The sequence below is a fragment of the Bufo gargarizans genome, chromosome 6 (genome assembly GCF_014858855.1).
Source record: "Bufo gargarizans isolate SCDJY-AF-19 chromosome 6, ASM1485885v1, whole genome shotgun sequence".
NCBI classification, from domain to species: domain Eukaryota; kingdom Metazoa; phylum Chordata; class Amphibia; order Anura; family Bufonidae; genus Bufo; species Bufo gargarizans.
The window spans coordinates 102,885,477-102,901,236 of NC_058085.1; the positions used below are offsets into that span (position 1 = coordinate 102,885,477).

Here is a 15,760-nt window from a genome sequence, read left to right on the forward strand (position 1 = left end):
TCGTCATTGGTTAATTTAAGTTATTATGTTATGTATTTATTTAATAAACGGCTGCTGTGGCCGATTAAAATCCAAGCAGTGGTGTTGTGTGTTTATTTCTAGGGGTAAGGTAAGGGTAAGGTAGAAGGTGTTTGGTGTGACTGAGCGAGTGGCCAATGCCTTCTTCAAGGCAGGCCGGACGAGGAGCGCAGCGGTGGGGGAGGCCGTACATGAAGAGGCTTGGGCGACGGAAGCAGAGGTGAACGGAGGGTTAAGTGTGGGAGGGGGGGCGGGCCGGCTGAGAGGCGCGAGTTGCTAGGACAGCGGGGGGGCGCGGCCACTCCGGTGACGTCAGGAGGAGGCGGTGAGCAGGAGCATTGCGGCCAGGGAGAGAAACGCCCACCCTCCCGCCCTGGTGGTAAGTGGTAATCGAGGAAGTTTTTGGGGGTTGTCAATTTTGTCATGGCAGTCGTGGAGGCGGGGGAGGTCCTTGAAGTGGAAGAATATGGTGGTACCTGAGGATGGGAGGGCCCCGCGGGAGGGGCTGGACTCTCATTGAGGAGCTAGGAGTACTAATTACGCGTCCATCAGTTGCTGCCTCCGAGCTGGGTTCAACGGCTGGGGGCAAGATGGAGACGCAGGTGTTCCGGTGTTTATGAGGTTATTGGGGCTTCTAGGACCTCCCTCGTCATTGGTTAATTTAAGTTATTATGTTATGTATTTATTTAATAAACGGCTGCTGTGGCCGATTAAAATCCAAGCAGTGGTGTTGTGTGTTTATTTCTAGGGGTAAGGTAAGGGTAAGGTAGAAGGTGTTTGGTGTGACTGAGCGAGTGGCCAATGCCTTCTTCATGTGTGAACAGTATTATACTTCTGCTCTGTTTAAGTGATTCATTGAGCTTTTCCTGGCATAAAAGAAACCAACGCAGAGTGAAAGATACCTTAAAAGAAAGCTGCTCCCGAAGTAGAGACAGTTAGAAAAGTGGTTTATAGGAGGCTGCAATAGCCATTCTTCACAGATGATCATGTCCAATGTGGAAAACTTGCTCCATGTGACAGAGTGATTTCCCATTATGGACACTGCTCCTTTCACAGTACCACACAACATTATAATGATTTATAATGCTGTGTGTCTCTGGCTGGACCTTGCATCTACTGAATTATACTGACAGCATAATTCGCTTGTCTGAAATTACCCTTAGGGCCCATGCACACAAGCATAGGCCGGCTGTGCCCGTATTGTGGCCCTCAAACAGCATGAATGGGTCCGCAATCCGGAAGATACGGAGCGGAGGCACAGAGCGGAAGGCCACGGAAGCACAATGGAGCATTACTATGGCATTTCAGTCCATGCCCCCACACCGTAAAAAAATAGAACATGCTCTATTTTTTTGTGGTGCGGACGCATCGCGGACCCATACAAGTTGAATAGGTCTGCATCCACCAGCGCAGGCCACACGGACATTGTCTGTGCATTGAGGACCGCAATTTGTGGTCCCCAATGCATGGCACGATCAGCACACATTCCTGTGCATGAGCCCTTAGTGCTTCTCTAGTGATGCATCCACCTACCACCATCCCCATTCACTTGCAATATACAATCACTTTCTCAGCTGGACATAACAATTCAACTCAATTACCTCATGTTTTTACCATGTTGCCCTAAGGGTGCCCATACACGGTGCAGCTCAGTCCCCTTAACTGCATGCAGATAACCTCTAGTTGCTTACCAGCATGTGTACTCACTATAGTTTAAATTGCTGCACACGTGGTTACCGTGCCTGGCCTGCACCATGTATGAAATCCCGAAAAAAAAAAAATGGGGGATGGACCAATTAACTTTGGAACATAGCCTTAAAGGGGTTCTCTGGGAATAATGAGCTTTTATTTTTATCTAATGTCAGCAGCCTTTAAAAATAGAATATTCATACTTACCTATGAGCATGGTGGCTAAGTGCTTAACACTGGTGCCTTGCAGTGCTGGGATTCTAGGTTCAAATCTGACCAAGGACAACATCTGAGTGGAGTTTGTATGTTCTCCCCTAGGGATGAGCAAAGTGAGCTTTGGATGTTACATCCAAAGTCGCTTTGTTCAAAAATTCAGATTAATAATGTACGGAGATCCGTCTCTGTACACGATTAAAATGTATGGGCTCCGATGATCCAAAGTTAGCATGACTTTGTAAAATAACTTTGGTAATTGATTGTGGAAAACTACTTTAAAACTTGAAACCAGTCGTAACCGAACCAGAATTTGGTTTCAAGTTTTAAAGTGGTTTTCCACTTTAAAAAACAATTCCAGGAGCTTCGGCTCATCGAAGCCCACACATTTTAATACTGTATTGTGAACCGAGAGCAAGGCAGGTGGTATGACTCCGCAACCAGAAAAGAGTGCGTACGCAGAAGTCAAGATTAAGAAAATTGCATTTACTATCAATTAATAAAAGCGGGTTAACAATAAAACAGTATGAACAATTCAAGTCAAATACTACAACAATTTCCACCTTTGCTGTGTCCGTGTTCGCGGTGCGGACACTAAGGAATAGCAGTCCCAGGAACTATCCCTAACTGACCCTAACTTTCAAGCGGGTGCGCACCCCCCTTATCCCAGTGGTCCAAGTGGACCTCTTACAGTTTGTGGAAGTGCACGGTGGGGCCCGATGTCGTCCTTTTCCTTTAACCAGCGCAGGATCCGCAACAAAGAAGTCCTCCTCAGCAGGCCGGAAAACCAGATGGATATAATCCAGAATTTTACAGTGACTGTCCGGTACCTCGGCAGCACTGTGAGTCTCTTTACTGTTTGGGGCAATCCACTCAGCCCAATGTCAGCTCCACAGGTTAGCTGCTGCACATGGTCCTTTTTAACTTGGCTTCACTAAATGCACAGTCTCTTTATACTCCATCCGTCTCTAGACTGAAGTTCACACCGCTTGGCTGCACAGGAACGTCCTTTAGTCTCTCCACACACGTCTTACACAGCACAGAACTTGCTTTCTATCTAGCCAAGATGGCAGCCGTTATAGTTTCAGCCTCTCTTCCTCATTCCTCCTGCTCACACTGAGGCAGGCTGACATCATAAGGGGCGTGTCACTTCAACACTTATGCTGTTTTAAAGAGCCACTAACACATTAATACACTTTCTCTATGGTAAACTTCAATGCAAATTGGTCCTATACTGCCATCTACTGACCAAATGAATACTGCAGGCATTTACATTTATCTGTATTACTGGAATAGCATTATACATTAAATTTTAACACAGTTTACCAGGATAATGAAACTTAGACACATTACATGACTGTTTCTTACAGTATGGAGACAGATCTCCATACAGTATTAATCCAAAGTTTTGATTGAACGGACATCTGAAACTCGCTTCACTCATCGCTATTCTCCCCGTGTTTGAGTGGGTCTCCTGTGGATACTCTGGTTACCTCCCAAAGACATACTGATCGGGAGCTTAGATCGAGAGCTCATCAGCAAGTGATGATAATATCTGTAAAGCGCCGCAGAATATGTCAACACTATATAAGTGAGTAAAATAAATAAATACCTGCTCCCTGACGCTCCGGTCCTTTGTGGTGTGTCCATGTTCTGGTCCCTGGAGCGTTTACATCCAGCACTGCATGGACATGGTCACATGCTTTGCTGCAGCCAATGACTGGCTTCAGTGTTGACTTGCTGCTTCTGGCCATGTCACTGCTAAAGCCAGTCATTGACTGCACTGGAGCATGTGCCCATGCAGCGCCAGATGTAAACACTCCAGGGACCAGAACATGGAGGCAGCACAGGGGAGAAGTTAAGTATGAATCGTCTGTTTAAAGAGGCAGGCTGTTGGCATTAGGTAATGACTCTTTATTGTGGGAGAACCTCTTTACAGGGGTTAGTCCACAATATACAGGATTCAAGTTTGATTGGAACTGATCTAAAAAAACGAAGGGCCTGTGTCTCCCTGTACGAATAAACAGTCGATGGACATGGAGCCCCAACGTTCGTTGGGCACTTTATTCATATGTGGAGCCTCAAGACTCCTACTCCTGATCAGACTATTAGCCCTTATCTCCTCTTGATAAGAGATAGATTTAAACCTTGGCACAAGCACTTTAAATTTGACTTTCTAGTAGGACACTGACAAGAGTCGCTCCTAGAGTAATAGTGTCAGACCACATTTGTTCATTTGATACATGGTTGGCCTTATATTTGAATGTAATAATACTTGTTCCCTGCAGTGGATACTAGAAGGGACATGAGTGACCAGACAAACCTTCCCCATCAAAACAGCTGATCTCTGGGGGTTTCAGAAGTCAGATACATGGCTATTAGCTACCATTAGACAAGGGGTTGCCTTTATGATACAAACCCTTTAAGGTGGTTGTAAGCTTAAAGGGAACCTGTAACCAGGATTTTGCGCATAGAGCTGAGGACATGGGCTGCTAGATGGCCGCTAGCACATCTGCAATACCCAGTCCCCATAGCTCTCTGTGCCTTTATTGTGTTAAAAAACTGTTTTGATTGATATGCAAATGAACCTGATATGTGTCCTGTATCCGCAGATGAGTCCAGCGGAAAGGAGCCCAGCACCGCCCCGCGTCCCCCGAATCTCCTCCTTGCTGGCTGACGTCACAGAGCTGGAGCGCCGAAATCTCGCGATGCGCAAGCTAGCGTATGCGTAGTTCATTCCCTGTGCTGATGCCAGCACAGGGAATTAACATGATGCCGACACTGCGCATGCGCTAGCTCGCGCATCGCAAGATTTCGGCGCTCCAGCTCTGTGACGTCAGCCAGCAAGGAGGAGATTCAGAGGACGTGGGGCGGTGCTGGGCTCCTTTCCGCTGGACTCATCTCCGGATACAAGACTCATATCAGGTAATTTGCATATCAATCAAAACGTTTTTTTAACACAATAAAGGCGCAGAGAGCTATGAGGACTGGGTACTGCAGATGTGCTAGTGGCCATCTAGCAGCCCATGTCCCCAGCTCTATGCGCAAAATCCTGGTGACAGGTTCCCTTTAATCAAACTTAGGAAATTCTAGCTAAAACAAAAGTTTAGCGAAATTATCAGTGCTTCTGTGAGAGAGAATGATTGTGACCAAATCTGTTTGTTCGATTCCACCTTTGATCCTAATCCTAAGATAAGATACCATACATAACACATCAAATGGTATTCATTATTTAACTACTTGTTATATGATGAAAGGGAGAAATTCTACATAGGGTAATTGACCTTTTTTCTACCAATGACCTCAACTGGTGCTTTCTTTTTGTAGACAGATAGCCGCAGAAATACTTGCTAAGGGAAGACATGTGGCACGTCCGCTCCCATGGAGGAACGGAAAGAAGTGTTTACTTAAGAAAGGTATTTTTCAATCCCATTGAGAAAAAGTCAGCCTCCTTACTGGGCAGCAGAATCTCCTTGAGGTCTTTTGTTTGAAGAAAACATTGTACAGGAATCATCTGCGAGGGGGCTTCCTGAGGGGGAAACTGAGAATTAATAACTGTAGAAAGGAAAAGATGCTCCACGGGACTCCTCCTAGGGCGGGACCAGTGACCTTTCAGCACTGTTACTTATAGAAGCTTTGACATTAACAAGCATTGCTGTACATTTCCTGACAAATACAAACCCACCCAGTCCACCATGTTCTCATTATCGAGTATATACCATACACAGAGGAAAAGAGCTAGTACTAAGAATTCTGAATGGAAAGTCTAACTGATTACTCAGCAATATAGTGGATATATGAGAAGCAGAGGTGTATCTTGAAGCTTCTGAGCCCCAATAAAAAAAATCTGTAACAGGGCGTAGAATGTGCAACTGCCACCTTTGAACCTTTATGGTTCCTAAGGAAAAATGGCGGTAGAACTGTAAAAGTAGACTTGGCTCAGTTGCCCATAGCATCCAATCTGATTTCACGTTTCATTTTGGACAGCTCCTTTGGAAAATGAAAGGAGGAATCTGATTGGTTGGTATGGGAAACTAAGCCAGATTCTACTTTACACCAGTTTGATAAATGACCCCAATGTCTTTTATTTGTATAATACAGCTCCCATTCAAATGAATAGTCGACCATGAAGGACATGTACTGGCTAGGTCAGTGTAGCTATCTGCTCTGGCTCATAAAGTGGGCTCCTGAGCGGAGAATCCCTCTCTGTGCATTGATGTGCCAGAATAGAGCCTATAAAAAGGAATTGTGTCATCGAGATTAAATAAGAGTCAGTGAAAAGGCTGGCCATAAGTATTATATTAATGTCAGTTGAAGCTACCAATTTTGCCATCTTATGAGTTCAGGGATGGGCTGACTTTCCCCTAGATATTTGGAGAAAGAAGGATCGGGCTGTTGGATTTCAACATAGATGATCATTTTGTTTTGGGGAGGTTTACAGTGGCCAGAGTTGTCCAGCAGAGGCTTATTAGCTGTTGGCTGAACAGGTGATCTAAAGTGATGGCCAGCCTAATTTAGCTCTAACCAGGCAGTGGCTGCTTTCAAGGGTACATCCTGTCAATCCTCATATCTTGCATCTTGTTTCTATGGATACTGGATGGTTTTATTTTGCGTTTTAACTTTATTGCTGACTACAGATAAACTTTCAACAATCATCTATCTCAGAGGCATAATTTGGCCCCACTGCAAAATATGTAACAGGGCCACTACCTACTATGTTCCATTTGGGTCCATTGGGCCCTTTCAGGCAACATGGCTGGGTTTGGCCCCTTATACTCAATATATTATGTATAGGGAGCTCCCAACTCTACCCAGGGGAGTGTCAGGGGAGAGAAGGATTTTAATGTCCTATTGTTCGCCCAGGAGATGAGCTGCTGCCAGAGTTGTCTGGAAGCAGCTTTCTCCTCTTCTACCATTGACCACACATACAAGGGGCAGTCGGGGACAGATGCTTGCTTGGCCGGCAGCTATTGAAGGTGTATGGGCATCTTAAGAGTCCTACACCCGCTATAGATACGGCCCTGGCTCAATAATATGTTTATATGGCCCAGCCAAACAAGTATGTTTTTCCTAATACTTTTTTATCTTGATAGAAACAATGCCTCAAGGGACAATCAGGCCATCTCCAAAGACAAGATCTAGTTGTTAAATCTTGTCAAAATTGGTTGGTTGACCTACAAAATCTAACATCTATGGCACCTTAGCTGCTTGCACATGGAGAAACTGTCAAGGAACCATGAACCAGACGTACAACAAGAGATACGTGGAAATAAGAAGGCTTTATTGCAAATCAAGCTGTAAGCAAGAGTCCAAACGGATGGCTAAACCGGAGCAGGGTCTTGCGAAGCCAGAGGTCAGGAACCAGAGGGGTAGTCAGACGAAGCCAGGATCAGGAACCAGAAGGGTAGTCAGACGAAGCCAGGATCAGGAACCAGCGGGGTAGTCAGACGAGGCCAGGATCAGGAACCAGAAGCAGCAGCAGTCTTAGAAGCATGTGCACACAGGAGGACCAAGCAAGGAACTGAAGCCACAGACCTCCTATATATATGAGCTAGGCATCCAGCTCCTCCCAGTGGGAAGGAGAAGCCGCAGGGTGGGAGGCTACAAGAAACCCAGAAACCAAGATGGCCGCCAGCACATGTCAAACGAAGGAGAACAGCAGAAGGTAAGACCATGACAGAAACAAGTTAATTAGGAACACTTCTATATAATTAGTAACACTTATTGTAAACCTCAGTCATTTGCACTTAGAACTCACTTTGTTTAGTTTAGTGGTAGCATGTGCACTTTTGTTTGAATGACAGCATGTAAAGACATGCATACATTTTAGTCTGGGTTGGATTTGTTGTGTTGGGCCTTTTATATTCTCGTCTTGGCTTTTTTCATCTGTATTTTCTTGCGACCTATAACATTGAGGAGCTTTTGACATCCTGTCCTGCTGTGGAGACTTCTTCATAGAAGTATTCTAAGAATTTCACAGTTTAGAGTTCCTAACTTCTTCCCAGAATTCCAGAGGAGCATTTCCTAGCCTATAAGACTCCTCACGCCGATTAAGATGCTCTCCATAAGGAAATATAGTACCCCGCAAATAGAGTCCCTAACTTTAAACTAAGACATTAGATATTTACATATTTAAACAACCAAAAAATTAAATAATGATTCTACTCTTCTAAAGTGCTCACATATAGGATATACCATCACTTCATAAGTGGTAGAATTGACACCCCTGGGATCCCATTCCTCACCAATCATGAGTATGCTATGCTATAACTTTATATAATGGGAATAACCCTTCAATCCTCATTTTAGGATAGTAGGAAAAACATACAAATGGTGGCCTTGGTGGCCAACTATGTATCCGAAACCTCTGATGTGTAGCACAGATACATAGTAATAAATACAGGTCCTTTTGTTATAATTTGCACAAGCTAATTCTGGCTTATTAGCCTTCATCAGTGCAAGATATGGACGATATGGCTCTAGTATATGGAGGTTGAATTTTGGAGGGCAGAAAGAAGAGCACAAAAGAGAATTTAAGAGCTCATTGACTTCAGAACATAGCTGTCATGGTCTTACCTTCTTGCTGTTCTCCTTCGTTTGACATGTGCTGGCGGCCATCTTGGTTTCTGGGTTTCTTGTAGCCTCCCACCCTGCGGCTTCTCCTTCCCACTGGGAGGAGCTGGATGCCTAGTTCATATATATAGGAGGTCTGTGGCTTCAGTTCCTTGCTTGGTCCTCCTGTGTGCACATGCTTCTAAGACTGCTGCTGCTTCTGGTTCCTGATCCTGGCCTCGTCTGACTACCCCGCTGGTTCCTGATCCTGGCTTCGTCTGACAACCCTTCTGGTTCCTGATCCTGGCTTCGTCTGACTACCCTTCTGGTTCCTGATCCTGGCTTCGTCTGACTACCCTTCTGGTTCCTGACCTCTGTCTTCGCAAGACCCTGCTCCGGTTTAGCCATCCGTTTGGACTTTTGCTTACAGCTTGATTTGCAATAAAGCCTTCTTATTTCCACGTATCTCTTGTTGTATGTCTGGTTCATGGTTCCTTGACAATAGCCAGGTGCTGGAAATGAACTTGAAAATCTCCTGTGGAACTTCAAAGTCCTTGCTTTGTTCTACTTCTAAACTAGTGGAACAAGGGAGCTTTGTTGTCTTTTAGTCCTCCTTACCCAAACTTTTTGTGTACTTAAAGGGCATAAGTAAAAGGTGTCATATGAGCAATTTTGGATATCAAATCAACACAGTGGTTCTGCAACAATGAAACTATTGGTTAGCTTAATATAATTTACATCTGGATAGTAGATACTCCAGAGATTCAAAGGAAGGAATACGTTTCAAAGATGAAGAAGTAAAAAGGCTGGGTTGCTGTCATCATAAAGCCTACTTTCTGTTGAGTTGGTAGGGACCATTAGGCAACTTTACTCTGCATCACAGATTGTAATTGATGGCAGTTATATCACTTAGAATGAAAACTGTTAGATGAACTGATGTATGGGTGGCAGGGGTGCACCTAGCCTTTCTGCTGCCTAAGGCAAAAACTGAAACGGCGCCCGCCCATGCCAATTTCTTAACCTAACCTTTGTCGCAAAGAAAGCACTTATTCACCATGGCCCTTCCGCTGCCCCCCTCTTGCACCTACCTGGTGCTCCCTGAGGCGATCGCTTCACCTGGTCTCATTGGTGGTGCACCCCTGATGGGTGAATATATAGAGTCAGTTCACCACCATGCACATTAGATATTTGCCTGTTTTTGCCTAAATTGATAGATTTGGTTGACTTTCATGTAATGTGTTTGGCCATCTTTACCAATGTGTCTATTAATTACTTTTTTAGAAAGTTTGGTACAGATCCAGATTGCTCCCAAAGGGCGTTCCTTTCCCATTTTTTCTCTCCTTCTATAATTTTTATGTGTAAAAATATATCATGAATCCCATGATAAGATTGTCACGGATAAAAGAAACTTCTTGTTGACCATTTATAGGAATGACCAGAATTCTTGTAAAAGTCCTCCAGCCAGGCAGTACTAGGTATCAACATACTAAATACCATATACATTTTAACCTAATGTTTACCATAAGGACTTGGCTATTTATTACCAGTTAGGCCGCTCTAGGGATAAAAGGTCACACTGCATTTAAATTCCTTTCACATCTAGTGTAAACAGACTCCTACAGGAATTGACCATGCATGCCTGGAATTATGATCAATCCAATAGGTTTATTACTTGCTAATCTCTCAAATATCTGGAATATTTCCGAGGTGACATCATCCTTCTTCCAGGTATATTTTTGGGTGGGAAAGTAATAAAAAAAAGTGAAAGTGCTTATAAAGACTATGGCTTTTTTGGAGGTGGACTTCAAATATTAGCTCCCAGTTCAAACAGAAACTGGACAACAGATAACCTACAGAGTGAAAGTGGAGAGCCTTGTATTATCTTATCTCTACTGGTAAACACAGTCCTGCCTTCTGAAGCATGACTCTGCTATCATACAGAAAATGCACTGACACCAGTCCCCAGTAGGGCTTATATGTTGACAGAGTATTGGTAGTACAGTTTCATAAGAATTGAATGAAATGTGAGCAGTTACAAACTTACTGCCTGCTGGTCCTCAGAAACAGGGCAAACACAGTTTGGTGAAGCTTAAGGCATTAGCCGACAATTTGCCAGACTAAACTGGCCAACCAGGGAGTTCATTTAAAAAAAAACTTGCTCCCTGGTCCTTGACCCCAATGGCAAATGATACATCAAATTTGGCCGATTGTGCCATAAACATGCAGTTTTGGCCGGCGACAACAGTCTAAATTTTCCAGCATGGCTGATTACATTTTCAGTTGACAAGAGTCTACTATCAGTGATTAGAGATGGCCTTGTGGTTCGCCCAGCGGTCGTTTCGCGGCGAACTTTGCGTGTTTGCGATTCGCCGAACATGCGAACATATGGAGATATTCGCGCCCGCCATATTCTTTTACATTGTGAAGAACTTTGACCCATGGCACATCCATCAGGTGGTACAGGACAGCCAATTGAGACCTTTCAGCACATAAATAAACCAGATCTGGCCGCCATTTTACATTCAGTCTTTTGCCAGTGTAGGGAGAGGTTGCTGTGTGGAGCAGGGACAGACTGTTAGGGACACCAAACGCTAGCTAATAGGGCCACAAAAGTCATTTTAAGCACTAGTATAGGTGTGCTATCGATAGGTGTTATACACAGAGGGGTGCGATATACTTATAATATACTTTTATAATGAGTCAAAAACACATAGATCTATATAGTGATCACCTGGAAGTCAGGGGCCTAGGGGCTTACTGGGGCCATTTTTATATAGGGTAAGGTTCCGGACGGGGTCGCTCTTATCAGGGCGGGTGGTCTGTGGTTAGGCTATTACGGCCAGAATAGCACCCCCTGTAGGGCAATATCAGGGACAGTTCTTTGCCCACCCTGTCCTTCAATACCACAGGGATCTAGCCCAGGGATAGATTTTTTTTGCTTTCCCTCCGGGATTCATGGATGTGCACTGGAACCCCCCAGATTGCTGTAGGACATATGGTTTCTGATTTGGTGCCGCCGAGCACTTGTTATTGCCTACCAAATCTATGCTTTTTGCTTAACTTTAATAATTTTATTTATTTTCATTTTGAGGGATATCTTTTCCATTCACGCGTTCGCAAAATGGGTCCGCATCCGTTCTGCAATTTTGCAGAACGGGTGCAGCCCCATTCATTTTCAATGGGGCCGGAATGTCCTGTCTGCAACCGCATTTGCGGATCTGCATCCGCATTTTCGATTCCGCACTTCCGCAAAAAAATAGAACATGTCCTATTCTTGTCCGCAATTGCAGACAAGATTAAGCATTTTCAATTATAGTGCCGGTGATGTGTGGACAGCAAATTGTGGAATGCACATCCGCAAAACACTTACGGACATGTGAATGGACCCTCATAGTAACTTTATTAAAGGTTACGTTTTATCTTTATGTACAGTTGCAAGAAAAAGTATGTGAACCCTTTGGAATGATATGGATTTCTGCACAAATTGGTCATAAAATGTGATCTAATCTTCATCTAAGTCACAACAATAGACAATCACAGTCTGCTTAAACTAATAAGACACAAATAATTAAATGTTACCATGTTTTTATTGAACACACCATATAAACATTCACAGTGCAGGTGGAAAAAGTATGTGAACCCCTAGACTAATGACATCTCCAAGAGCTAATTGGAGTGAGGTGTCAGCCAACTGGAGTCCAATCAATGAGACGAGATTGGAGGTGTTGGTTACAGCTGCCCTATAAAAAAACACACACCAGTTCTGGGTTTGCTTTTCACAAGAAGCATTGCCTGATGTGAATGATGCCTCGCACAAAAGAGCTCTCAGAAAACCTACGATTAAGAATTGTTGACTTGCATAAAGCTGGAAAGGGTTATAAAAGTATCTGCAAAAGCCTTGCTGCTCATCAGTCCACGGTAAGACAAATTGTCTATAAATGGAGAAAGTTCAGCACTGCTGCTACTCTCCCTAGGAGTGGCCGTCCTGTAAAGATGACTGCAAGAGCACAGCGCAGACTGCTCAATGAGGTGAAGAAGCATCCTAGAGTGTCAGCTAAAGACTTACAAAAGTCTCTGGCATATACTAACATCCCTGTTAGCGAATCTTCGATACATAAAACACTAAACAAGAATGGATTTCATGGGAGGATACCACAGAGGAAGCCACTGCTGTCCAAAAAAAAAACATTTCTGCATGTTTACAGTTTGCACAAGAGCACCTGGATGTTCCACAGCAGTAGTGGCAAAATATTCTGTGGACAGATAAAACTAAAGTTGAGTTGTTTGGAAGAAACACACAACACTATGTGTGGAGAAATAGAGGCACAGCACACCAACATCAAAACCTCATCCCAACTGTGAAGTATGGTGGTGGGGGCATCATGGTTTGGGGCTGCTTTGCTGCATCAGGGCCTGGACGGATTGCTATCACCGAAGGAAAAAATAATTCCTAAGTTTATCAAGACATTTTGCAGGAGAACTTAAGGCCATCTGTCCACCAGCTGAAGCTCAACAGAAGATGGGTGCAACAGGACAATGACCCAAAGCATAGAAGTAAATCAACAACAGAATTGCTTAAACAGAAGAAAATACACCTTCTGGAGTGGCCCAGTCAGAGTCTTGACCTCAACCCAATTGAGATGCTGTGGCATGACCTCAAGAAAGCGATTCACACCAGACATCCCAAGAATATTGCTGAACTGAAACAGTTCTGTAAAGAGGAATGGTCAGGAATTACTCCTGATTACTCCCAGAGCGCACGTCGGCAACTACAGGAAACGTTTGTTTGAAGTTATTGCTGCCAAAGGAGGTTCAACCAGTTATTAAATCCAAGGGTTGACATACTTTTCCCACCTGCACTGTGAATGTTTACATGGTGTGTTCAATAAAAACATGGTAACATTTAATTCTTTGTGTGTTATTAGTTTAAGCAGACTGTGATTGTCTACAGGTCCTTCTAAAAAAATTAGCATATTGTGATAAAGTTCATTATTTTCTGTAATGTACTGATAAACATTATACTTTCATATATTTTAGATTCATTACACACAACTGAAGTAGTTCAAGCCTTTTATTGTTTTAATATTGATGATTTTGGCATACAGCTCATGAAAACCCAAATTTCCTATCTAAAAAAATTAGCATATTTCATCCAACCAATAAAAGAAAAGTGTTTTTAATACAAAAAAATTCAACCTTCAAATAATTATCTTCAGTTATGCACTCAATACTTGGTCGGGAATCCTTTTGCAGAAATGACTGCTTCAATGCGGCGTGGCATGGAGGCAATCAGCCTGTGGCACTGCTGAGGTGTTATGGAGGCCCAGGATGCTTCGATAGCAGCCTTAAGCTCATCCAGAGTGTTGGGTCTTGCGTCTCTCAACTTTCTCTTCCCAATATCCCACAGATTCTCTATGGGGTTCAGGTCAGGAGAGTTGGCAGGCCAATTGAGCACAGTAATACCATGGTCAGTAAACCATTTACCAGTGGTTTTGGCACTGTGAGCAGGTGCCAGGTCGTGCTGAAAAATGAAATCTTCATCTCCATAAAGCTTTTCAGCAGATGGAAGCATGAAGTGCTCCAAAATCTCCTGATAGCTAGCTGCATTGACCCTGCCCTTGATAAAACACAGTGGACCAACACCAGCAGCTGACATGGCACCCCAGACCATCACTGACTGTGGGTACTTGACACTGGACTTCAGGCATTTTGGCATTTCCCTCTCCCCAGTCTTCCTCCAGACTCTGGCACCTTGATTTCCGAATGACATGCAAAATTTGCTTTCATCCGAAAAAAGTACTTTGGACCACTGAGCAACAGTCCAGTGCTGCTTCTCTGTAGCCCAGGTCAGGCGCTTCTGCCGCTGTTTCTGGTTTAAAAGTGGCTTGACCTGGGGAATGCGGCACCTGTAGCCCATTTCCTGCACACGCCTGTACACGGTGGCTCTGGATGTTTCTACTCCAGACTCAGTCCACTGCTTCCGCAGGTCCCCCAAGGTCTGGAATCGGTCCTTCTCCACAATCTTCCTAAGGGTCCGGTCACCTCTTCTCGTTGTGCAGCGTTTTCTGCCACACTTTTTCCTTCCCACAGACTTCCCACTGAGGTGCCTTGATACAGCACTCTGGGAACAGCCTATTCGTTCAGAAATTTCTTTCTGTGTCTTACCCTCTTGCTTGAGGGTGTCAATGATGGCCTTCTGGACAGCAGTCAGGTCGGCAGTCTTACCCATGATTGCGGTTTTGAGTAATGAACCAGGCTGGGAGTTTTTAAAAGCCTCAGGAATCTTTTGCAGGTGTTTAGAGTTAATTAGTTGATTCAGATGATTAGGTTAATAGCTCGTTTAGAGAACCTTTTCATGATATGCTAATTTTTTGAGATAGGAATTTGGGGTTTTCATGAGCTGTATGCCAAAATCATCAATATTAAAACAATAAAAGGCTTGAACTACTTCAGTTGGTGTGTAATGAATCTAAAATATATGAAAGTCTAATGTTTATCAGTAGATTACAGAAAATAATGAACTTTATCACAATATGCTAATTTTTTTAGAAGGACCTGTATTGTTGGGACTTAGATAAAGATCAGATCACATTTTATGACCAATTTGTGCAGAAATCCATCATTCCAAAGGGTTCACATACTTTTTCTTGCAACTGTATATTCTAATAGATTGCCTTTCGTGTACAATGTTATAATATACTTTCTATGTTAGAAAGTATATTATAGTGCATTTGTATTGTGCGGAAGTTGTGTGCGGTTCTGCTGCGATACTGCAGGTATATAGAGGGACAAGCCTTATTGGAACAAATAATTTCTACTGGTGTGATATACCAGTCGTCCCACAAAAAAAATGATTGAAGCGGGGTGTTATATACCAATATACTTTCTTTATAGTGCATTTGGGTACTGTATAGTGCATTTACGCGAAAATGATATTGCCGATATTTCGCATTGAAAAATATAATGAATGGAGATCGCAAATTCGAATAATACATATGGTATGTCACTGTCCATGTTGTGGGACTATTTTTGCACTTCTAGTAATTATTTCTTGGCTGCAATTATGAGCTGAAGGTTTTTCAGGTTCGTCTGCCATTAAAATGAATGGGACCCGCCGCAAACTTGCGGTTTGCGAACATTTGATCGCGTTTGCGAACCGTCCCGGCAGATGTTCATCCATCACTATCAGTGATAGCAAAAAGTAGTTTTTCAAACGACAGTCAGTCGAAATGATCAAAATCAGCCATTCTAGCCAACTTATATCTTGTGTGTATGGCCAACCTTAGGC

The 15,760-nt window shown here is 43.5% G+C and overlaps 1 protein-coding gene across 1 annotated transcript in view; it reads left to right on the forward strand.

Annotated features, from left to right (window-relative positions):
• The window catches only part of LOC122942002, a 171,591-nt gene extending 164,522 nt beyond the window's left edge, over positions 1-7,069 (forward strand). The window contains exon 4 of the mRNA XM_044299496.1: positions 7,014-7,069. Within this exon, the coding sequence (XP_044155431.1) occupies positions 7,014-7,069 (56 nt within the window). The remainder of the gene's footprint in view (positions 1-7,013) is intronic.
• Positions 7,070-15,760: the final 8,691 nt, after the last annotated feature.